Raw genomic sequence first — 25,678 nt, forward strand, 5'->3', positions numbered from 1 at the left:
TTTAATGTTTGTTTCTATTGTGGTCACAAACAGAAGACACAACAAAAGATTTTAAAAACTTAAAAATATTTACAAGGCAGCTACATAACCCTTAGAGCCTCAGGGAAGAGGTAAAGAGTTGAAATTATATTTGAGGTCTGGGACTGACACTATTACAAAACGTTTCATTAGGCTTTTCCTATGCCTTGCTTCCTGAGTGTTTTTTTGCCGACGACTTCTCTATAGGTTCTGTTTCGTTAATGACAGATGTAGAGATACAAAAGTAAGCAAAAAGAAAGTGTGGTTACTTTGGCCACAAACACATCTGTTTTAAGACAATATCTAAAATAAAGTATCAAAGCAATGTATTCACTATGCAAAAGAACTGTCAGGTTAATGAAGTACAACAAAAACTGCCAGTAAAAAAAAAATTGCTTCAGAGGTACCAGAAGAACTTTACAAATGTGCCAGTGAAACTAGTGCAGCTTCGGTGACACACTCAGGCAGTAAAATTTTAACTACCAATTACTAAGCTACCCTGAATGGCTATACTGATACAATGAAACTTCAAAAAATCCTGCAGATTTGAGAATTGTTAAACTAGCAGCCCTGAAGAGCAGCAGCTACTTACAGCACAGATGACTTTGTATTTCCAGACGGTTTTTTTCTTCACGTATTCTGGTTTTAAAGATACTTCCTCTGAATATCCTCTGTGGTCCTCAAGCTCCATTTTGTCAAGATCTGCCTCTCGTCTGCGTCCTTCGCCGTCCTCAGTCTCCCCAGCTGTGTTAGCTGTGAGTGAGATGCTACTCCTTCCTCAAGAGTTCTAGTACTTTGCTCCTAGGTCTTTTTATGAGATCTCAGCTTTTGCATCAGTGTTAGGTTTACAAGAAGCCAAAGCGAGCAGGAAAAATACTCTGAAAGGTCAAAGGCTGAAAAACATCTGTGTTCAGGGAACCGGGCTATTCAAGATAAGAATGGCCTTAGGCAAACTCTGAATGGAGATTAGAATTAAAATGTTGCTAAGCAATAAAATGCAAAAATACTCAAGTACTCGACTATTTGGTTAAAGGCTTGTCATCCAGAGAATTTATCCTCAAAGGAAGTGTTAAATATACGAAACCAATATGAAAGGAGAGGGTTTCTCACTTCTTGTTCTGTCCCGCCTCTGTTTTCAGATCCGTTTCCTTATTTAGCATCAGAGGATTCCTCGCTGTTAGTTTCAATCCATCTTTGTCTCAACTTTTTTCCCCCACTTCTAACAGGTTTTTTTTTTTCTTCAGTAGTTATAACTGTGCTAATTAAAAACAAATGACATACAGCCAAATAAAATTCAAGAAAAAAATAAAAAGTTTTTGTTTAAGTACAATTTAAAATCTATTTGTTTTTCAACTTGCTGCGTAGGATTAGCTGTTATGAAAATGTACCTTCATTGCCTACTAGGACTATGAATGTGTAACTATTCAGATGTTGATCTGATTCTAAATTTGAGCATTGCATGAGCTGCAACTAATAATAATTAAATTTATGTCTATAATTATATTAAAAAAAATCCAAACCATGATACTGTACAAACTGATATGAAGAAAAAATAACTCCACTGCAACCCAAATTAGTACAATCTCCTTATTCTGTACAATTTGTCATGCTCAAATCCCACATTATCCCGTACACCCCCATTAAGCATACACACACACACTTACATATCATCATCCTTTAATTTAGGATGATGTGACAGATATCACTCCTTTCCTCTATGGGACACCCCTGTAAAATTCCCATTGAGTTCCCTTCTTCCATGACCAGGGTTCCATCTCTTGTTGTGAATGCTCAGGACAGGAGGTGTTGTGTGTGGAGCTGCCAAAACCTTCTCAGGTTGGGTCAAACCGGTAGGGATCCTTGCAAGGCTTGCCTTCTGTTCAGGTGGCTTCTGCTATAGTGTTTCCCATATAAACACACAGCTCAAGCAATGAGGTACAACACTTAAACATTGTATCCACTCCAATTTCCACATCTGGGCACCTTGAAGGAGGCTACAAGGTTCCTTAATTAACCCTCCTCCTACCATGCTGGTATGGACTTGCTCCCAGGTTGCAGGCTTTCCTTCGGTTGGAAAGCTGCTCTACAGGAGAGGACCTTAGGATGTTGGTCAACAGCAGCTGGACATGAGCCAGCTGTGCCCAGGTGACCAAGAAGGCCAAGGTGATCCTGGCCTGTATCAACAATAGTGTGGCCAGCAGGAGCAGGGCAGGGGTTGTCCCCCTGAACTCAGCACTGGCGAGGCCACATCTCGAGTGCCATGTCCAGTTCTGGGCCCCTCACTGTGAGAAAGACATTGAGGTGCTGGACCCTGTCCAGAGAAGGGTGACAGAGCTGGGGAAGGGTGGAAACACAAGTCCTGTGAGAAATGTCTGTAGGAGCAGAGGGTGTTTAATCCAGAGAAAAGGAGACTTAGGAAGGAACTTTATCTCTGCAGCTACTGAAAGGAGGTAGTAGCCAGATGGGCCTTCCAGGTAACAAGTAACAGGACAAGAGGAAAAGGCTCAAGTTGCTCTTAGGACAACTTTTTTCCTCAAAAGTATTGTCAAGGGCTGAGTCACCATCCTCACAGGTGTTTTAAAGACATGTAGATGTGGTGCTTAGGGACATGATTTAGTGGTGGGCTTAGCAGTCTTTTCCAATCTAAATGATTCTATGATTCTATTATTCAGGGGTGTAACTGCTCCACTATGGACATATCCACAGCCACACACACTTTGGGGTATAACTGCTCCAGCTTGGTGTTATTCAGAGCTCACAGACCTTTCAACCTGAGTTCAGACTTGTTATAAATACATATTGTGATATTGGCTTTTCTCAAGTATGAAGATGAATGTTATATGTATAATGTTAGATAGCTTTTGCTATGTCTTTTTCTCCTGCTAGAATTTAGGTGTAGGTCAAGAAGAATTTTGGATGTTAGGGTTAGGTCCTGCCTGAACAAAGCAAGACAACCTCCACTGAACAGATGGTGGGGCCCAGGCTGCTATCAACACTGACTGCCTGTAGAAGAAAGAACCCCAGCCCAAATAAAAAGATGATAGAAGGGAGATTAAACCTGAAAAGTGCATGCTCTAAAAAGGCAGACCCAAGGAGTGGCCATGCAAAGCAGTTCCTGAAAAAGCTTGAATATGCATGAATCCATGCAGCAGGAATGGTATATAAAGGGTGTTTCCAAGACACCAAGTGTGCTCTTGGCAGAGAGCCAAGCACCCAGCCATTTTAACCCTTTGCTTTATTATCTTTGTCTCCTATTGTCTGTTTGTTTATATTAAACCTTTTAAAATTTATCAAGTGAGTGAACCTCATTTTTCACAGACTTACAACATGCCTACAGAATTACAGGAACAGCAGCAATGACCAGGCCATCTGTCAGCCTAGGCACGTGGCCAGTTCCTGTTATCAAAATGTTCCCAGGAACAGGAAAGTGAGATGATAAGCACTACAGCATATGGCAATCCCGAACAATCACTCCGTTCTAATATAGAGCAAAGCAAGCAGGTCCTCCGGTGAGAGCAGCAGCCTGCCAATTAATAGTTCAAACAGCTGTAAATCCAGTGGACCACATTCCTATCAAAGCTATCATTATCTTTAACCCCTCTGGCTCCACACTAGGTGTCAAAAAGCACACTTGGGAGTTAATATGACCAGGCAGCTTAGCCCCACAGAGCCACTCACACTGTCCCCTGCTGCAGGAAGCAGGGAAGAACAAGAAGGGTAAAAATGAAAAAAACTTGTAAGTTGATGTGAGGTGCTTCCGCCCAGGGAGGCAAAGATTTAGTTTCAGATAAGCATTGTTAATCTGAGAAGAGAGGCTTTAAAAGCCCAGGAAGAGTGGATTCCATTCCTCCGCCTCGGGCGATGTGCCCTATGAGCCTCAGGAAGAATGAGCCCTCGTGGGGTGGCAGCCCAGGGAACTCTGATTGGGTTTGAGCCCCTGGGGTTTCTCCCTTGCTGTGTTCCTATTAGACCCCGACCTTAAACTCCACCCTGGTTTTTTCCCATAAAACCCACCACCATGTTCGGGGCTCTCTGTCTCTGGATCTAAGCTGAGTTTGTTCCTGTGTTGAATAAATGGTTTCCTGAGCTTAACCAAACAGAAGCCCGGCTCGTTGAGTCCCATGTCGGTCACCAGAATCCATAACTTCCCTGGACATGATCCTACAATTACGGAACGCGGCAGGTTGAAATAAAGACAGCTTAATAGGTAAAGCAAAGCCACTCACACAAACAAAGCAAAATCTTCTTGGCTTCTTGGCTTCATGGCTTCTTCACATCTGCAGGCCACATCAGCAGTTCAGCCATGTCCAGGAAGGCAGAGTTCCACCACATGGTCATGATTACTTGGGAAGGCAGACATCATCACACTGACTATTCCCTATGCCTTCCCTTTTTTTCCCTCAAAATTTTATTGCTGAGCACAGCATCATATGGTGTGGGGTATCTGTTTGGTCAGCTGGGCTCTGATGTCCCAGCTGTGCCCCCTCCCAGACTCTTGTGCACGCTACACTACTCAGAAAGAAGGCTCTCGGTCTGTTTAAGCACCGCTCAGCAAGAGCTAAAATGAACAGGATGTGATCTCATATACCTGATTTTGCTACTTTTACCTAATCATTGCTCTAACTTGACATAATTTACTGTCCACATGATGAATTATTACATTCTAGAACATTTCTCACTCATAAAATTTGATCATAAAACTCAATATTGACCAAGAACCCAAACTTTTCTGTTTCAAGATCAAGGGCCTCATATGTTAAAAATACCCATTTTCATCCCCATCAAAAGAAAATTCGCATTAAAAAAACCCAAAACAATCCATATGATCAATACATAAGACTAAAGAAAGAAAACAACAAGGAAGAAGGAAATAGTTATCCTTTCTGCTTTCAATTACTAAATCATAACTTTGAGTGACCATTCTGCATACAGAATGACACTATACAAATGCAGGGTGAGGGTACAAAAAAACCCATTACCCCATTGAAGTTACACTTCAGTCCTCAGTTCATCTGACACTTTCAAAAGAACACAGGCAGGACATCTGCTATATATGTGTTAACAAGCATGTCAGGAAAATGGGGAGAGTAATTTCTGAATAGCATTGTGCTGTAGACACTTTCAGTTTTCACTACTAAGAAGCCACAGGTCCTCTAAGGCCATGAAGTACTAGACAAGCCCTATACACCATGAATTCTAAGATGCCTTTTGTACTCATTTGTCATCTATCTTCTAAAATGAATGGCACTCACTCAGGAAAAAAACATTTCAAAGTTTAACCGTTTTTCTCACAAATGTTTCCTGTCACACACAAGCATTAAAATGGTCATTTTGATGAAGGTGTTTTTGCTAGAGTAATATGATATTTACAATCATTTTGAGCGCATTTCTTTTCCTGTGTCTGGGTGAAGAGGGTCATTTCATCCTCACTCAAATGCTGCTTTTCTGCCTTGTTTGGTGAGGTGTGTGGCGCTGTTTGTACAGTCTCACAGTGGTGCCTTGGCAGACACGCCCGGGTGCAGTTGCTCCAGGGTTAACAGCAGTACTGCTTCTCCTGGATACTTGGCTCCCTTAGGCAAAGCAGGATGACCTTTGCTCGGGCCTGACCTGCCCAGCACCCCTTGCTCCCAGCCCCATCCCAATGAGGAAATTCTCTGCCCAAGTGTGACTGAGACAAGTTAGTCAGGTCCTCAAGTGTGGCCTTTCCCATACACACACCCCTCTCCTTTACAATTGTCTCTGATGGGAAATCTGATTTGTCCTAAGATAAGAATTCCAAGTGAGAATAGTGCTAAGATAAGAACACCCAGTGTGCATTCCAGGAGGAACTATCTGAATGTTCCCAATAATGACGAATTTCAGAGACAGAAAGCTGTAATGGTTTCGACTGACTTTGGCCCGCATCAGCCTGAAAAAGTGTTTAAAATACTGCTGAGGCTGAGCCAAATGTGCAAACTGGTCTCCCAGGCTGCAAGCAGCCTCCAGGCAGATCCCCCTGTCCTGGAAGGGATGCCTGCAGGGTAGTTCCAGCCCAAAGATGAGGAACACTCACTTTTGGGCAGGTGAGTAAAAGCACCGAAGTCCAGTCACATAAAGAGATAAAATCCTAAAGCAGCTCCACAGAACAGTGCTTTGATGCTTTGCCATTGTGCATTCTGTAAGGCCAAAGCCTGCAACCCTGTACATTTCTAGCTAGTTATAATATGTTTATATATTATAACATGCTTATATTATATACTGCTTTGGTAATATTTAGATACTATATTAGCAATAAATCTAATCATAATCATCTACATAACGTGTCATAGTTCTTGTGCCTGAATAAGAGCCTTCTTTCTACTACTATTCTACCCAAAGGTAGAGATCTGGTAAAATGAGATCTGGTTAGACAAGATGTTCATTCAGGACAGAAATCACCATTTGAACCTTTTTGGGGGTTCAAGGCTATGACATGGTTGAGTGGTTCAGTTTTAAAATTCAAAATTTGGTATAGTATTTGGGACAAGTTGTGAACCAGGGCTAGGATTAGACCAAGTCTACCAAATATGACCAGCTAAATTTAGGCTTGCATGCTAAGTTCTGCTTAGAATGTATGTTGGCTAATGACTTAAAATCAAGGTAAAGCTGTATTAGGCACAAAGTAGTGGACAAACTGTATGTGGGTACGTATGAGGGTTGGATAGGAACGGCTGCTAGCTCAGGAGTGTGACAGAGCAGTAAGACATAAAATACGTAAAACCAGCTCCGGGCGGCGCGGCCCGGAACGGCCGGGCCGGGCAGGCGTTTCCCGGGGAGCGGCATCCGGAACGGAGCTTCCGGCGGGCCGGGGACGGAGGGGTGGGCTCCGCCGCCCGCGCCTGACAAAGGGCCCGGCGGGGCCCGGCGCGGCCCCATGGCGATCCCCATGGTGCCCATGGAGACGCAGCTGCAGAGCATCTTCGAGGAGGTGGTGGTGAGTCCGTCCCCGCAGCGCCGCCGCTGCCGGAGCAGCGCTGTGGGCAGGCCCGCCGTGCGCCCTCTGGGGAGGGCGGGCATCCTGAAGGAGATGAAAAGCGGGTGGGAGAGGTGCTTTTGGTTTTCGTGTGCTGTGGAGCCCCGCTGCCGTCCCCGGCCGTGTTTCGCGCTGTTCTCGGCGGCGGGAGAGCCGCGTGAGGGAAGGAGATTCCCCAGGGCTGGCATCTGCCCCCGCTGGGCTTTATAGGAAAGCTGGGACAGAGTAGGACTGGGCGTGAAACAGCTTGCTTAGCCGATACCGAATTACAGAGCGCTGAAATTGCTGTAAAATAAGCAGTTTAAGGAGTTTTGAAGGAGACTAGGAGAAGATGGATGTCCCGCGTAGGCGAGCCAGCATAATGGCATGATCAGATTGTGGAAATACAGACGCACAATTCTGCCTGCAAAACGAAGCACAGTTAGCCCAAAGGCCTCCTCCGTGTCCGTAAGACCGTCCTTCCAACCATTTAGACGGCTTTGCTGTTTATCCGTGGATGCATTCGAGGCCCCAGAACTGCTCACAGTACTCGAGGTGTGGCCATACCAAAGCTGAGCGCAGCAGGATAATCACCTCTTTTGTCTGGATGGTTGAATACGGGGTTTGCTGCACCCCAGGGTGGGGTTTACCCTCCTGGCTGCCCGGGCTCTCTCTGCTGCCTCACACTGAGCTTCTGCTGACCAGCACTCCCAGATCCACTTCTGCAGGGCTGGTCTCCAGCCACCTCTCTCCCAGTTTATACCTGTGCCCAGTATTATTCTGTCCCAGGTACAGAATCTAGCATTTGTTAAATCTCATGTCACTGAGTGACACTGGAGCTCAGTGCTCCAGTCCATCCACATCTTTTTGTAAGGCCTCTCATCTCTCAAGAGAGTCAACAGCGCTTGTCAGTTTGGTATCATCAGCAGATTTGCTAATGGTGCATTCACCTCCTGCACCTAAATATAAATATACATATAAATATAAATATATTGAACTCTAGAACTGAGCCCAGAGGAACACCACTGGTGACCCATCACCAGCCAGATGCAGCCTCACTGACTGCACCGCTTTGAGCTCTGCCCTCCAGCCAGTTCTTTACCTAGCACACTGTGAACCTGCTTATCCCACAGTTCAACAACTTGTCCAGAAGGATGCTGTGAGGGGTAGTATTAAAAGTGTTATCCAGAAAAAGTACTTCCACTGCCTTCTCTTTGTCCTCTCTAGGTGGGTGACCTTACGATAGAAAGATATTAGATTAGTTAAACAGGACTTTACCTTTGTGAAGTCAAATCAGTGGGTCATTAATCACACTTGTGTGGAGCACAGATGAATGAGCTTCTTGGTAGATGTGAGATGTTCACAGTTGGAAACACTGGGTGACGGGAGCTGATCCTGAATGGGAGCCTGACTGACATTTCAGACAAAAAGAAGCTGATTGAAATGTCTGAAGTGGAAAGAGTATGTAGGTCTCAGAGCAATTAAAAGTTATTTCCACATGATGAATTTCAGTAAGGGAAAGAAAAGCCCAACCTTTCTGTTTTAAGTTGGCATTATAAAATGCATGATGTACTTTTCTTTGTGTGGTGTTGCTTGTAGCATATTAATTGTCTACATGTGACTGAGTCCACTTTGGCATTGCCATTCAGACTGCTTTCACATTTTTAACGTTGTCATTTGCCTGTGTTGTCACATTTCCTGTTTTTATGCACTGTTATTTGCCTAAGATTGATAAGGAACGACAACAAAATAGTTCCTGAGAAAATTTCCCTGTATTTTTGGTGCAATAACCAATAAAGTAGCAACTTACTGCTTTCCCTGCTGCTGGTACTATCTTGGTGGACAGCAACAAACCTTACTTGCTTTCTGTGCAGAGCAGATGAGTGTCAGTTTCTCCTTTGCTTCTTGAGTGTCAGTGACAGGCAGTTCTGGGCCAGATGATGGAAAAGGAACACCAGAAAATTGATTTTGTTACATGCTCTTATATCTGTAATATAACAACGAAAATACATAATGGTCAGTATTAGGTCACACCTGAGTAGAATGTCAAATCCTTACAAGATGTAGGAAAAGCTTTAGGATAATATTTTTCAAAACCTATTTGTTGAAGTTTTAGAATAATAATATAGAAGCCTTTGAGCAAAATGGAGTTGAAGAAGAAAAGGGGGGGGGTGGGTGGGTAAAGGAAGGTCTTAGAGGAGATAAATTGGAAATCCATGTTTAGTTTTTTACCTAGTACAAGATCATTGCATCATTCAGTCAAATTTAAAAAGCAATGGATCTAAATTTGGATGCGAAAGTAATTGTATTTAATTGATTTATGTAACTGACTGTCATGGAACATAAGAGGGGCAAAAACTTAATGGAATTAAAAAATACTAATTTTTAAAATTATGAGAAGAGAGCTGTAATAATACAGTGAAACAACTTCTCCAGCTTTGGGAAGTGAATTAATCTCTAGGTGTTTAGAAGACAAAAAAACCAAAAAAAAATCCAAAACAAGGAAACAAAGCCTTAATCTGGATCTGCAACATTTATATGTCTATATGAAAACAAAGCATTCTCATCCTTGCAATAGTGTGATTTAGCAGAAGATACCTGTCATTCTCTGGTACAGTCCCATAACAATGTCACTTTGTTTTTTGTGCTTCATCCTGGGGCCATGATAGTCATAGAAAACCTTCTAGCAGTATCTCACTTGGGGTTTTTCTTTTACAGAAAACAGAAGTAATTGAAGAAGCCTTTCCTGGGTAAGTGGAATACTGCTTTATTTGTGCAAGGTTTTATGTATAAATGTATTTTTCTACTTGTTTCATTGGGTACTGCTAAAAACTGATGTTCTTATTTGCATTAGGATGTTTATGGATACTCCAGAAGATGAGAGAACCAAACTGATCAGCTGCCTGGGAGCTTTTAGACAGTTCTGGAGCAGTCTTTCCCAGGTTAACATTTGATTTGTTGCTTACATCTTTATATACTTTTTTAATACAAAGATATCTTTCCTAGTAGATAAACAGTTAAGCTATAATGTGTGTGTCCCGTTATTCAGAATCTCGTTCCAGACATGGCACAGTAAAGAATATAGGAAGACTTTGCTGGAAAAGAAAGGCAGTTTTGAGATTGGTAAGGTTATATAGCTGTTCAGCAGAGGTTGGTGTGCAGTGCAAATAAAGATAAGCAAGTAGAAGTGTAACAGTAAAGAAATAAAAAATAAAAGGTAGTTTGTTACAGAATTTTTAGTAGAAGTGAACAAGTATATAGAAGAGAAAAATATAAAATGAGACGGTTAGGTTAAAAAAATCACCTTTCAAAAGCTAGATACCTCCAGACATGCTCCATAGTTGGAGGCCTGTTCATCTTTATTTTCACTGAATTTGATTATAATTGTGAAAAAAAAAAAAAAATTGGTCTGTTCTTAGTTGTGAAAACCAAAGCTGACTATAGAAATCAGTGGTTAAGCTAGGAAATGATTCCTGTATTGGCCAGTAACTGGTCAGTACAGCTGACCAACTTCTGCTGGACAAATGAGCTTCTTCAAAATAATATCAGAAGACTTGTAGGAAAAACTATATGTTGAGCAACTGGATCGCTTCTACTGATATATAGATCTGTTCTGGTGTTAGTTTCATTTTTTTCATAGTAGAATACTATATGAATTTTATAGTTTGTTTCACTACCTGCAAATGCATTCTTTCTCTCTTTCTCTGTTGTTTTTTCAGGAGTCTCATGAACAGTGTGTCCAGTGGATTGTAAGATTCATTCATAGCCAACATAGTCCTAAAAGAATTTCTTTTCTTTATGACTGCCTAGCAATGGCAGTAGAAACTGGACTTTTGCCACCCAGGTGAGCTGTGTTGGAGTAACTGATTAGATACATGGAAGATGTTGTATTTGAGGTATTTTTGCAATGACATTGTACAGTTACTGCTGGAAAACCTGTGCTTAGTATCTGCCATTCAGTCTTGCATTGTCTTCTTCTGCTAGGATGGTTTGTGAATCTCTGATAAACTCCGATACACTTGAGTGGGAAAGGACTCAGCTGTGGGCATTAACATTTAAATTGGTTCGGAAGATTATTGGAGGTGTAGACTACAAGGTATCTTCCACTCATTCCTTTCTCTTTGCAAAGACACATTATTTGCTACCTTTGTTTTTATGATTTTATCTCAGAGACATCCAATTTTTCAAAGTCTGATTTTCTTAGAAAATTCAATGAGCACTTTTAATGCTTTTTGAATTTTACCCTAAGAGATAATTTTTTATTTACAGTGTAACTGTTAGTACTCTTTTCTTTGTTACAGTCCTTTCCCTCCATTTTCAGGTACAAGCTGAATAACCCTAATGCAGTTGCAGAGGTGGTGAACACAGGAAAATAAAAACTATCAAGCATTAAGGCTGGAATTCTGTCATCTGCTTTAACCTTTGTTACTACGTAGCAAAAAGCTCCTGAAAGCTTGAGTCCCTGGCATGGTATGACTCCAACAGAAGGAGCAGGAAACCATGCATGTCGTGCAGAGAATCACCTCCCTGCATTGTTGATCATGTTAGGTCAGAAAACATAAAATACAACATTGTGCTCTGCTCAGGCTGCAAAAGGCTTTGTAGGTTGGATGTCTTTGGATGCACATCAAAATACCAACTTTATCTTCCGGAGCGTCCTAGGACTGAGAAGTTCCATAAGGGATTTAATGTAATTAGTGTTAAATTTTAATGTAATCAGTATTAATATTCTCAGTAGCAGTTTGTCTTCTGACACTTAGCAGCAAGAACTAATTTTTCTGTCAAAATACTGTCTGACCATATTGATTGTGTAATCTTTCTGCCAGAAATAAAGACTATCTAGGAACCTAGATGGGTTTTAACCTCATGGGTTTTCTTTCAGGGTGTGCGGGATCTGCTGAAAGTGATCCTAGAGAAAATCCTAACAATTCCAAACACCGTGAGCTCAGCTGTTGTACAGCAGCTTTTAGCAGCAAGAGAGGTAATTATATGGATTTTATACCACTATAGAGGAAGATAGGCCTCATCCTCTTGTTATTAGTGAGTTTCTGATTGTTGGTGTGGTTCAACAGGAAGGTCTTACTCTTTCTGTTCTAATTCTCTACTGTAATTGCAGTTTATGCAGTAAACAAAGAGCTTTTGTGGGGTATTATAAGTAAGTGTTAGAATCCCTAATAAGAGAGTCAGGCCCAGTGCTTGACTTCCCTAAGGTAAGATGTATAGGATGTAATAATGATTAATAGTTTTTTCTTAGTGAATAAAAATAGCAATTGTTTTCAGTACTTTGTGGGCAGACATAGAGACGTGGTCTTAATTAGGCTCAGTCTAACGAATACAACTTAAGAAAAAGTATTTTAATTCTTGTATATATTTTAGTGGGCTGTCACAGACTAGTAGACAGATGACATGTGCATTTATCCTATCCAGAGTCTTGTACACTGATGTATTTTTTTATTTATAGGTGGTAGCTTACATATTGGAAAGAAATGCTTGTTTGCTGCCTGCCTACTTTGCAGTTACAGAAATCAGAAAACTGTATCCTGAAGGAAAACTACCCCATTGGGTAATTATACATGTAAAAGAATGTACCCTGGAATTTTGTTGCACAAAATGGCTGTATTTTAAAACCAAGTTTATGTGAAAATTTAAATTCTGCTCAACAGTAAGCTCTGTATTTAGTTATATAAATTAAGATACAGGCTTGATATATTGCAGCAGCAGCTCCCTGTGTTCTTGCATGAAACTGATGGCACGATTTTGACCTGTGGTCTAATGTTCAAAACTTTTGAAGCACTGAGTTGGTTTTCTTGAATACATATGGAAATGCAGGTCATGCATACCTACCACTTTGTGCTTTCTCAGGATAAGAAAAATCACTTTATGTAGTTGACCAGTGTTTTCTGTGTTTATTATGCAGAGATTTGGGGCTCTGGTGGGATGAAAATTGTCATTGTTTCCCAAATGTAATGTAATATCAATCCAGTTCTTAATTTTGCATTCTGTTGAAATAACCAGGTGTTTGGAAAAGGGTAAAATCCCAACTCCCTTGTATTAATGGGAAAAGTGTTACTGTCTTTTGAGAGAAGATTTAAAGTAGATTTTATTGATCTGGATAATTTTTCTATGTGGAATTGTTATTCAGCAGCAGAGATTTTTTATGAACAGAAGTTATAAGTGCTATGCCTTCAAATAACAGTTTGCATAGGAGACAGTTCTTATATAAGCTCCTACTTGAGTGCAAACGGGGAAGAGTGCTTGCTGCACCTCCTTTCTCATGCCACATTTTAATTTTTTTATTTTATGTTCCAGATGATTTTTTTCAACTTTTTGAAATAGGAAGCTAGCTATTTTAGTAGGTTTCTGCATATTTTATTAAAACGCATACATGTATATGTTTTAAAGTCTAAAAAATTCCTTATCAGTGTCTGGAACTTAAACCCTAATTTTTTTTCCTCTTCTCACCCAGTTACTAGGTAATTTAGTATCAGATTTTGTGGATACCTTCAGACCTACAGCAAGAATAAATTCTATTTGTGGTAAGAGAATGACTTAATGAATGACTTCTAAATAAATTAATTTATTTAGAACTATTTTTTTCTTAGAACATTTTGGGACCTATGTCATCGAAGCCAAATATCTTATGTTTCATCTAGTACCTCTACTCTTGTCAGTTTGTTTTCAGACTTGATCCCTTCAGTTTCTGTTTTGAAGGGGAAAATTCATTGATGAGATCAAAATAATTTTTCGCCACCTGTTGGTAGTGGAAGTGTACTACTTGTTATATGGTCATATGGTTTGTAACTACAGGTCACTAGCAGATGATTTCTAACTACATGTCACTGGCAGAATAGGGAAATTACAGGCTTTCTGTGCCCAAGGATTTTGAGTTAATATGTATCCACTGGGATGCTAGTCTTGGAGTGTTTTGACATCAGTTTCTGTTGGAGCTTTTGTAGGTGCTCATCCTCTTCTTGGTTGTAGGATTCTGGGTGAATGTTTCCTAGCTCAGACAGGTGCTTGTTCTACTTTTCTGTGAAAGAAGTGCTCATCTTCATTTATTGTTAGAAATCCGATGATCAAAATTTGGCTGTTTTAATGTGATGCCTTCTGCATTTTTCTTCAAAAGATAGAAGTGTCTTCTGTTTGCTTTGTGTAGTTTAGTAAGAGCTGCATTAGTTCTGAGCAAGGTTTATTGAGATGGAGCTTCTTTAGTGCAGAGATTCAAAATGTAAATTCATCTGTAATGCTCCCAAAGCGTTTTGTTTCAGAAGCATCTAGTTATTCTTGTACTGAAAGCGTGGCATAGCTTTTATTTATATGACTTTTATTTATATGACTGACGGGGATCACATTCCAAATGTTGTATGTGCAAATGACCTATACAGATATGATTGAAGGGAAGAAATAAATGTTTATTTACTTCTTGCTCTATCTGATAATAATATGGCCAGTTTGGATAATAGAAGTCATGGAATTTGAACTGAGAGAGGTCAAAATTGAGCACCTAAATTTTCATTCTGCTATACAGGTTTGCTTGGAGCTCAGTTCAGATGCTTATGTTTAAGCAACTAAAATAAAGGCTAGTTGGCTAGCTACTAGCTACACTGGCTAGCTGTTAGACTACACTGACTAAAAAATGTAAATTTAGCCTACCAAACACATGTCATGTGTTTTGGTCTCACTGCATTGATTGGATCTTCACTGACTTATATTGAAATACACATGCTTGCATTTGACTGCTTTACTGAACACAATCTTTCTCCCAGGTTCAGTGAAGGGAAATTGAAAGACTGTATTCTACTTAGGTTTATAAGGCTATTTTCTTTGTGGAAAGGGTCAGTCTGCTGAAATCAAATCCCTAGGTCAAGCAATGGCAGGGGAACCAGTATTCTGGTAATCTATAAGGATACTTTTAGGTTGATATTTGCAAGTAGTTTTATTTTTGGTGTACCCAGTGTGAATAAATGGGGACTTTACTGCTTAGATATTTTATTAGTTGAAAATTAGTTAGAAAAATAAAATCAGTTTGAAGCAATCCTGTGGTAAAAGTGTTTAAACGGTGGAAATTTAAGGAGAGCTTAAAAGTGGCCAAGGCCAGTTTTTGCATCAAAATGATTAGGCAATGGGCCAGTTTCACTGGCTGAGAATTTGTTTCATTGCATGTAGGTCGCTGTAGTCTCCTTCCTGTGGTAAATAACTCGGGTGCCATGTGTAACTCATGGAAGCTGGATCCTACAACCCTTCGTTTTCCTTTGAAAGGTCTCTTACCATATGATAAGGTATGCCTTATTAAACTTCTTAAACCGGTTATATTCAGTAAAACAAAGCTTTTATGTCATTAAAGTGGAGAAAAATTTCAGCCCTGAACATCCATCTCTTCCAGTTAGGCTAGCTTTCAAGGTGTGGGTATTTTATATTTCAGTGTTTTCAAGCTACATACAGAGGACCTGGAATAATGTTTGATATAACTGCTGTCCAGGATGCTGAAGAACATGAGACATAATTTAATGTGCTATGTGAGTGTCTACATGTGAGAGAGCAAGTGAGAGCAGAGAATTGATTGGAAAATTGGCCAGATGGAAGAGAATGGGAAAGTAATTTCTTCTTTTCTGTGCTCTTCATTATTCTACAGGAAAGATAATTTACAATTCAAACTTAAAGTTTGCATATTTAAACTTAAAACTCTGAATGTGAAGTAGGGGTATACTTGAAGAATTCAAAGGATCAGGACAAAAATCCATGTTGTCCTGCATCCAATTCCCATACCCTAGATGTCTAAGAAAGGAAATAAATACAGTATGTCTAGTGACGTGTATAGTGCTCACAATCTACAGCCATTATAATTTTGTGTGTTTCCTGACACAGACGTGGTTTCTCTGTATTTAGTAAACCTTCATCTCCCAAATACTTCTTCAGACTCTTCTTGAGTCTCTGTAAGCTTTTAGTATCATTAACATTCCTTTGACAAGGAGTGCCACATTTCAGTATGTTGCATGAGAAATCATCTCCTTCTGTTTGTTTTGAACCCACCTCCGGATAAGATTTTTATTTAAAGTGATTCAGGCTGTTGGAAGGTGCAGTGAGCAGCTGTTTCATACCTAATTTCTTCATATCAGTCATGATTTCTATGCATTTTGGTGCATTTCCTCTGTTGTCTCACTTTGTTTCCTTTGAGTTCAAGGCTGTTCCAAGAAGTATACCATCCTTTTCTTGGATGAAGAATGTTCTTCTTGGACGTCATAAAATCTGCAACATCTTAAGAGCTATGGTTATCTGCTCTTTTCTTTTAGTTACCAGAAAGACGATTTCCCAGATAATACATACCTGCATAAATTAAACATTAATTCTTGCATTGTTTATTCAGTTAAATGTAAGTTCAGAATTAAACATGATGAGGCAATATATGTTTGTATGTGATTGCTTGTTTCTTTTTCAAGGATCTGTTTGAGCCACAGACTGCTTTGTTGAGATATGTGCTGGAACAACCGTATTCAAGGGATATGGTCTGCAATATGCTAGGTCTGAATAAGCAGGTACTGTACTGTGCTGTAACACGTGATTTAATTCTGCATAGAATCTGCACTATTCTTTTTCTCTTTTCTTTGCTATAGCTAACTAAGCAAAACAGTTTAGGTACGGAGAGTGATTTTTTTTTTTTATGGGATCATATTAGGTTAATTGGACACTGTTATTCTTATCATTTGTATATTGCTTTACGAATGTTAAATTAAAAAGTAGAGATTTAAAATATGATTTTTTTTTGCATTGCTTTTTTTTCCTATAAGGCCAGCCTCAAGTACACCTTTGACAGACAGTAGGAGACTGGTTATTGTTCGTTGGTTTTTAAAGCATTGTTGTACTCTGTTATACTGGAATGTTATAGTACTAGAATAGTTGAAAGCTGGGCTTTGTTTTGTTACATTTTTTCTTTTGAAACCTTAGAATGGGGGGCTTAGTCTGACTTGGGGATCCTTGAGGCTGGCCTCATAGTCACTGTTTTGTCTTTTCTTTTTTTCTTCCTTTATTTTTGTTCTGTCCTGTCTTGTCCTGCCCATCCTCCAATGCTCTAGACCTTGAACATTGCTCAGGTATGTTCACAACCTTACTGTTGTATTGTGACTAACGATACGCTGGCCGCTTTGTAGCCACTGATTCTAGGTAGAGAATACTTGTACAGTCAGGGCTTGAAATTGGCAGGATCATTAGTCAAGGACAAATTCTCCCTACAATTCTCTAGAGATATGAGAGATGTAGCATAAAGCTGACAGTCAGTGGTCCTTTGATAGTAAAATTTTTATTGGAATGGACTGCTACCATTTCCCTTACCAGTCATAACTTTTACTTTGCTGGAATTTTCAGATGAGGAGAGATTTTAGTTCAAAATTTCTTTCCTTAAGCCGGTGGAAAAAACATCCACGGGACTTAATTGTCAAAATATAAGGCTGTAAATACATCATTTAAAAAAAGAAAGATTTACTAGTGGAATATTCTTACCATTAGGAAGCCTCTGTAAAGAACTTCCCAACAGGCAATTATAATATTCTCCAGTCTAGGTGAAAAAAGAGTAGTGCAGAATACCACACAAAAAGTAGTTCCTTAAAATTTTGACTACTTGTTTAAATAAATAAACACCTGAGCAAGTCAAGCAAGTGGACTTCTGCTTGAAATTTGAAATGATGGGTGTTATATTTATAGTTTATCCCTCATTACACTAATAATTGCCACACCTACTTTAAAAAAACAGTATTTAAGACTGATAAAATAGCGTTGCTGTTTGCAATACTATAGTGAAGGTTGTGTCAGTGTTTCCATTTAAGAAACTTTTTTCAGGTTTGTAACTTGACTATAAAATCTACATGATCCTGAAACCTTGTGTACATTTCCCAATGTAATGGAATACACCAGTGCATTTCCTGAACTGGTACAATGTTTTTCAATGCACAGATTCCTACATCTTGGCTGGCAGTACTCTGTGTTGTTCATGATGATCTTTTGTACCTGAGACTTAAAAGCAGCTGAAATGTTAAACCTTGGAATTGAGCTGCTAGGTTTACTGTTTAAATGAGTAGTATTTGTGTGTCTTTCTGTGTCTGCATTGAGTTGATAAACCAAACTATTCCTCTATCCATCTTGTAGCTGGTAAATAATGCAAGATACAGACAAAAATTATGTTGAACCCAATTTATTCTTCTAACTATGGATGGTTTGTCCTTTTATGTAAAAAAAAAAAAAGTTAAAAATGCTGGGTTTTAACTCCTACTTCACCATCCTCTAAAAGTAATTGAAGAAATAAATTGTATTAAATTATACTTTTTTTGAAATTTGTCTGCTAGTATAGGAATTCCTACACAAAGTTTCATCCTGGCGTGTATTTTTATGGCCAAGGAACAAATGTGAAGAATGTAGCTTATAAAGGAAATGCTGACAGAACATGAACTATAGCTGTGCTACTAGTTACACCAGCATAAAGACATTGAAAATTTGTGAGTTGAAAATACAGATGTAGAGGTGGGTGGTACAGTGGTATAAAACAGGAAATATGTTCCACTTAAATGTTAATATTCTCTGCATAAAACTGTGGAAAACATTAAAATTTTACTTGTTTTTAGGTACAAATTACCTTTGTGTTATATTTCAATTTGTTAATGTAGCCACCTGACAAAAAATAGTAGCATGCTTTTCAGAAGTTGTGTAACTGTATCAATGCTTACAGTAAAATGGCTGATAATTTTGTATTTTATTATTAGTGAAATAACCTGCAGAAATTTAACTGTCACTATAATAGAAGACACTTAAAAATGCAAATAGTGCCAAGTTTGTTTCAGAGTAAATAAACACCTCAACGCAATGATCATTATTTATTTATGATCATTAATTATTTATGTGGAGTTGCTTGTATGCCCTGTCAACTATTTACACAGATCCAGTTGCAGGATTGGAGCCTTCATTTGAATCTTTTGGCATCACAATCTCTAGGTATGGTTCAGCCAGATTTGTCCTAGTTCTCAAATATTCTTGAAGATGAACAATGAAATTTTGTGGGTCGGTCTTAACTAAGCATATCTGTGTTAGAAAACCATTCACTCAAGCCATCTCTGAGTTATGTAAAAAATATACAAATCCAGCTGTCCTGTTAACCTTGCAGGGAGAAAAATGAAGGTAAAATTTCATATGTTTATAGATTCATGTGTTCCTTTCAGGACCTGTGGGATAAGGTTTTGCAATACCATTATCAAGTATATGGTTTTAAGTCCAAATGTAATAATATGGACTTCAAAATGTTTCTTTTGTTGATGTCTGGGGACTCTGAGTTTTTGCTACTGTGTACTTCTGTGTGGGACAGTACATGCTCTTGTATACCTGTTTGAATTGGTCTATAGGAAATAGAGGTTTAAATTGTACTTTATCCTTTATATTATCATGGCTTGCCGTTGAAATCTTAAGGGTCTTATCCAACCTAAATGACTCAATTCTATGTCAGTTTATATTCTCCTGCTAGGTGGGGTGACAATTTAAATTCTTAGTTATTTTTTAAAATAATTTTTTGAGCTATATAACAATTTGTTTTTTTGGAAAATGATTAACAATTCAGAGTGTCTTAATGCACTGATACCACATTAAGATTTGGTTTTGGGATCTTACAGTTGTTTCTTAAAACGGAACTAAAGTAATGTCTTCAGGACATGAACTCACTTTGGAGGTTTTGGTTTATATCTTTACCTCCTCTGTATGTACAGACTTATGTGAAGAATAAAATGCCATTTTTGCTTGCATAGCTGAGTTAGGATCTTGTTGCAGTCCTCTAAACAATCAAAAAAACCTGTTATTTTGATTTCTGTGGTTTGGAGAATATTTGAGAGAGGAGGTAATTTTCAGGGGTCTAGTTTCTGTAATATAAAAATGTTTAATTAGCAGCTGTTGTATTAATGATTTTGCTCTTTAAATAGTGGAGTTAGCTGGTCAGCTGTTCAACCAGCAGTGGTGATTTACAGTTTATCTATGCCTTACTCTGTGCAGGTGAATGTATAATTATGTTCTCTGCTAGCTGCAAACCAGGATAATTAGCGTGGGGAAGCTGTTGTAAGCAGAACTGTTAAGTGAAAGGGATGGCATAATGCTATATTTAAAAATTGACTTTCACTTTTATTTTTAAAATTTCAGTTGATGCTGGGATCTTACTACCCAGTTTTACTGGTGATAGTGTCATGGCAAATAAAAGGAGTGTGATTATTTTTATATGCTTCTGATTGTATGGGTGTGCATTGAGAACACTCAAGTGTATGTTCCTTTTTTAAACTTACTCCGTTTTTTTAATGAGGGAAACTTGAGAATGGCTGCCAAACCTGGAAGAGATGATAGAATCAGGTATAAACAATAAGCTTGAAGGTTTTGTGTCCTCGTAGCATACAGTTCTGGAAAGTGGAAGTGTTGGAGCAGTTCTGTTATGTTTTAACTAGTTTAGGCATTTTGAATTGGACTTTTGGAGACACCATTTACTCTTGTAGGGATCTCAACCTCTGTGATTTGGTATTCTGAGTCTATTTCTTAGGTGTAGTTATTTACTAAATGTTGTTTAAAATACTCAAAGGCTATCATAGCCATCAGCCAGCCTTACTGACTACTTAAAATATTTTTCTTGTAGGAAATAGTTTTAATGCTAACAATGCCCCTGCCACACCTTTCAATACCCACCCTGTCTCAAAAAAAGAAGGAATTAAAAACTCAAAGCCAAATTCTTCAAATAAGAATAACAAGCCACCATACAAGTGAATCTCTGATCCACTTAAATACCACTAGTCCATTAGAGGGCTGGTCTCAAGAAATTTTAGTGTCAAGTTGTCATGGAAGTACATTTTTACCCCCCCTGTATTTCTTCATGCTTTAATAATGTTTTCAATGAAATTATGTATTTTCAGGTCTTGAAATGTTTTTTACAGAACAAAATGGAGAATGTGTTTGTACACTCAAATTGTAAAAATTAGAGTCATGTTTACTTTAGGGGAAAAGCATAGTGATTTTGAATGCTGGATTTTTTCATACATAATCCAGAACAGCGTTTGGAGATTTTTTGTTGTTCGTTTTTGTTTTCCTTAAGCCATGCCAAAACATAAATTCCTACTTATCTGTGAGGGCAATCAGCTCTCACCTATAATTTTATTCATCTCAGTTTATACTGAGATTTTCTTTCACTTTTGAGCAATTAATAAAACAAGGGCCCAATCCTGCAAAATCCTGTGCAGTACAGTATTTTATTTCCAAGAGTTCTGAAACTATAGATACAAGATCTTTGCAGAAGTGTATATTCACTGAAAATACAGATGAAAGAAATTGCCAGAAAATTAAATTGATGAATGAGGATAGAGTAGTACTGCTATTTTTCTGATGGAAAATTGTCTTTAAAGCAATGAAAGTGTGGTCTGCAGAATAAAAGCTTGAATTAATTTTTTTTAATTTCCTGGCTCTTAAACTTTTCCCAGAGTTAGAATTATTCAGAATAGTAAAAATTCCTACTGGAAATTCTGGCTCTCTTTTTTAACAGTAATATTTTTCCTGTTGTGTTCTTTGAATAACTTTATTCCAAATTAAAATGGCCTAACATGATTAGGCTTTTGGACATTAACCCAGTGCTTAGCAAACAATTAAATTTCAAGCCCTGTACACAGTAGTTTTGCATGCTGGATTATAAACTAGTCTGTAGTGTTGTCTGTTGCACCCTGCTCTGCTTCATAATTAGTTGCTTTCGGAGGGGGAGAAAAACGAGCCACAAAAGACCCAAAGTGTTCTGAACTGATGGTGCCAATACTGCTCTCTGTAAACCTGTACCGTGGTTGGTCTGTGATAATGACATTGCGTACTGGGAGAAAAGGTATCATCGATGCTTTCTGTCTTAGCTAGAGGTTTGTGTTAAGCATGCTTCAAGAAGGCACAGCTGGAATTGTAGCTTTCTGCAGTTTTGAGCTGGCAAAGAGCATGCAACAGGGGATGCTGTTCACTGTATTTTGTCAACTTTTCCAATTCTTGCATTCTGTTTTTAATTGAAGAGAATCTCTTTTTTTTTCATAGCAAAAGACTACCATCAGTGAAGGTAGAACAAGCATCTCCTTTCAGCATCTCTCTTTTATTATATCTTTATATTAGCCTTTTTTTAGACTGCTTGGCTAGTAAGTTAAAGAATTCATCTAAGACATCCCTAAAATGTTTTATGAGTATTGGGGTGATCTTTAAAAACTTTTTTACATACACCTTTTTGCCTCTAGAAAGGGATAATGCATTTTCATGATTAGTGTTTGAGCAGCTCAGTTCCTTTTCTTTTGTATCATAAAGTAATATTTTTTCTTTAAGGCTGCATTATGTTACAGGCATCAGGCCAAATAAAAAAATGAATAAATGTGACCGTTCCTGAGTACAGGTTGCATTGAAACAAACAGGTTAGATTATTTCCAAAATGCTAGCACTTTCTGAGAAGTTAAGCTATCTGTGTTTTTTTTTCCTTAGTTATAATACATTATGTCAGTGTAGCAATACAAATGCAGGATAATAACGAAAAGTTGTTGCACTGAGGATCTTGTAACATGTGACATTATACTTGGTAGTCTTGAACAGCAGATTTATAATCTGAGTGCCAAATTACTGGTAGTGGACCTCTTTTATAGACATCTGTACTAACAGAATATATCTGAATATATAATGCATTCCCTTCTTGATAATTATTAAAAATTATCAGAGATGGTGTGTATTTTAAATTATTTCTGGGTTTGCATAGCTCAGTATGAAGACTGTGGCAAGCTAACATCTGAGGGGCTCCTCACTCTGATTTGTAATTTTTCTGTTTACAGTATGTAGAACGCACCACTGATTAATTTTCAAGCCTTTTGGATGATATAACCTGCAGTGCTGTGTCAGTAGGACAGCATCTAGTTATAGGGTTATTAACCAGATACTAATTCTGCTGCTGCTTGCAGGTGATAGGTGAACCCAATATGAGAGTGAAAAAGAGAATAGTCGTTAAATATTTTTGTCATGTATTGGGATGTTTGCTCTGAATTTGATGGTACAATTGATACATTTTCTTTATGGTGATCCCTACTTTTGAAATGGACTTAATGGAGAAAAGAAGAAAAAAAAAATCAGCAAAAAAACCCAAATCAAATAAAAAAACCCCCACCTGTTTGTTTAAAGAATGGGCTTTGTTTTCTGTCTTTGACTGTGAGATCAGAGAAATAACGTTCTGCCTGAATTTACTATAAAATAGCAAAAAAACTTTCAGATGTTACCTGTCCATTGATGAAGTGTGTTTTGGAACTGAGTAGGGAATTATGGAATATATGATAAAATGTAAAAATCATTGTGACCTGTAACATAGTGCAGCTTTAATATACTGGCTTATCCTTAACTTAAGTTCAGACTTCATCTCATGCTTCCCAGCCTTCTGTCAAAAAACTGTACTGTAACTGCAACTGTGCAAGTTCTGGAGTTAATGGCAAGGCTTTTGGAATACTGTATCTGATCTCTGCCTTACAGCACAAGCAACGTTGCCCTGTGCTGGAGGACCAGCTGGTGGATCTTGTGGTGTATGCCATGGAACGGTCTGAGACTGAAGAGAAGTTTGATGATGGTGGAACCAGTCAGCTTCTGTGGCAGCATCTCTCCAGCCAGCTCATTTTCTTTGTGCTCTTTCAGTTTGCAAGTTTTCCTCATATGGTGCTGTCACTCCATCAAAAGGTAAATTGTTTGTAACGCTCCCACACGGTAAGAGGGATTTAAAAAACAAAACCAGTATTTTTTTAAAAAGTGTCACTTATCCCTACAAGTAGTACCTTATGTGTAAGAATTAATTAAATTTTTAATCACTGTTCTCTCTAGAAGTCAAATTCACAAATTATGGTGCTGTGAGATAGGTGTGTTTTTAGTGTATTCAATTACAGGATGTTGCATTTTATTTGGATTCAAAGTGTGCTAATAACTAGAATAAAGAGATAAACTGGCATAATTCAGAAGATCAAAGTACTGTGCTGTGGCATCCAGTTTTCAGATGAGTTTTGAACAAAGTGAATGCCCTGTTCTGTTTGTGGACTAAAAAAATACGCCATGCAAATGGAGGTAGTAACTTGCTGATTGTCTAATCAATCAATCAGTCAACAATCAAAGGTAATTTGTGCAATTATGGTGACACTGGTAATCACAGTCCCAAGTTATTATTACATTCTAGTAATAATTCCATTAAAACTGATAATAATATTTGCCCTTTCCTCTGGTGCTGAGGGTTATAGTTCTAAGGGTGGTGATGCCAGTCCTCCACAAGAAGGGAGAGGAGGAGTTACAGTCAGCCAGCAACATCCTGAGCTCTTTGTTGAGAGAGCTATATGCTGTTGATGGTGGGGTAGGGATGTTCTTTCTCATCGCTGTAGGATCAGCTTCTGGCTATATAGATGCAGTTTCCAACACACACAACACATTGCTCTGTCTTCATTTGTCCACAGTTCCATGTTACATAAAAATGTACTATGTATGTTGTGTTCCACTTGTGATGGATTGTGGTTCTCTGCTCTTTTTGTTTTCCCTGAAATTAGTTTTACCAGGGCTGTATTCCTGTAATTACCGTTAATAAACAATTGAAACAATGGACATTATACAACACAATTGCACAAATCTAGTATAAAACTACAGCAAGCAAGATAAGAATAGAATATTGGTTATTCGAGAGTTGCTGTTGCAGGTAAAGAAGTTCATTGACAAAAACAAACCCAGGTGAATCCAGATGAAGCAAACCAAAGTTGTTCTGGCTTAGGGACTTCCTTTGTAGGAGTTCTAAAAACCTGTGGCCTGATGCTAGCAATGGCAATACTGTACTTTACTAAAGGCCTACAAAGTGACAATTTAAGACCAGTATTTAAGTGTTGCTAGTTTTTCAAAACAGTGATCCTCAGGAGTTAAATGCATTTTAAATCTTACCATTAATTGTTGTGGCCCTCACCGAGTCCGTTCATGTGTTACAACTAATGTACTTATTTTCTTTCTTTCTGAAAACAATGTATGTTTCTGCCTAAGTCCTGCTATAAAATTCTCTGCTGAAACTGTTTTAGTCTGCCCTTCTACTTTTATAAGAATCTTTGCAGTGATTTTTCTTCTGCATGCAGTATTTTTCTGTTACTGAGTGTTCTTGACAGTTGGCAGGCCGTGGTCTTATTAAGGGGAGAGACCACCTGATGTGGGTGCTACTCCAGTTCATCTCTGGCAGCATCCAGAAGAATGCACTGGCTGACTTCCTCCCAGTCATGAAGCTGTTTGACCTCCTGTATCCTGAGAAAGAAGTAAGTCTCTGACATTAAAAGTTTTATTTTTAATTCCACTTGGGACCTTCATATGTTGGTATTACTATCCTTCTTGAGTCATTCTTAGACCAGTGTGCTGCGTAGTTGGAGGGAGATGTTTCATAAGTTTTTTTTTGAAGATTTCATATCCATGAAATTTGTATCCACATTTGTTTTTAGGGGCAAGTTAGACTTGTGTTAACTCCTCTCTTCCTTGGCTTTGGTTTGACTAAGGTTTTGAGGAGTTTGTTAAAGCACTGAGGAGACGGTAAAGGAAAAATGTGTAATTCTGTTGTAACATCTGGGCTGAAACAGAATAGTACTCGAAATTCATTTTGCAGGGGCAAATCAAATCAATCCATGCTTTGTACATTCCTCT

The 25,678-nt window shown here is 38.5% G+C and overlaps 2 protein-coding genes across 3 annotated transcripts in view; one reads left to right on the forward strand and one right to left on the reverse strand.

Annotated features, from left to right (window-relative positions):
* ENPP3 (ectonucleotide pyrophosphatase/phosphodiesterase 3) overlaps positions 1–1,085 on the reverse strand; it is a 36,086-nt gene extending 35,001 nt beyond the window's left edge. Inside the window, exon 1 of the mRNA XM_014263697.2 lies at positions 611–1,085. Within this exon, the coding sequence (XP_014119172.1) occupies positions 611–709 (99 nt within the window). The 5' untranslated portion in view covers positions 710–1,085. The remainder of the gene's footprint in view (positions 1–610) is intronic.
* Positions 1,086–6,832: 5,747 nt separating this feature from the next.
* MED23 (mediator complex subunit 23) overlaps positions 6,833–25,678 on the forward strand; it is a 37,778-nt gene continuing 18,932 nt past the window's right edge. Inside the window, exons 1-13 of one of the 2 annotated variants that reach the window (XM_005518350.3) lie at positions 6,833–6,970; positions 9,707–9,738; positions 9,843–9,930; positions 10,708–10,832; positions 10,973–11,084; positions 11,871–11,969; positions 12,450–12,551; positions 13,455–13,524; positions 15,155–15,267; positions 16,426–16,521; positions 17,059–17,076; positions 23,510–23,710; positions 25,156–25,299. In XM_005518350.3, coding sequence (XP_005518407.1) covers positions 6,911–6,970; positions 9,707–9,738; positions 9,843–9,930; positions 10,708–10,832; positions 10,973–11,084; positions 11,871–11,969; positions 12,450–12,551; positions 13,455–13,524; positions 15,155–15,267; positions 16,426–16,521; positions 17,059–17,076; positions 23,510–23,710; positions 25,156–25,299 — 1,260 coding nt within the window. In that variant the 5' untranslated portion in view covers positions 6,833–6,910. The remainder of the gene's footprint in view (positions 6,971–9,706; positions 9,739–9,842; positions 9,931–10,707; positions 10,833–10,972; positions 11,085–11,870; positions 11,970–12,449; positions 12,552–13,454; positions 13,525–15,154; positions 15,268–16,425; positions 16,522–17,058; positions 17,077–23,509; positions 23,711–25,155; positions 25,300–25,678) is intronic. The other variant, XM_005518349.3, reaches the window with a different exon arrangement.

This window comes from Pseudopodoces humilis, chromosome 3 (assembly GCF_049639895.1).
Source record: "Pseudopodoces humilis isolate 2021_Gansu_Grassland_sample_001 chromosome 3, ASM4963989v1, whole genome shotgun sequence".
In the NCBI taxonomy this organism is placed as follows: Eukaryota; Metazoa; Chordata; class Aves; order Passeriformes; family Paridae; genus Pseudopodoces; species Pseudopodoces humilis.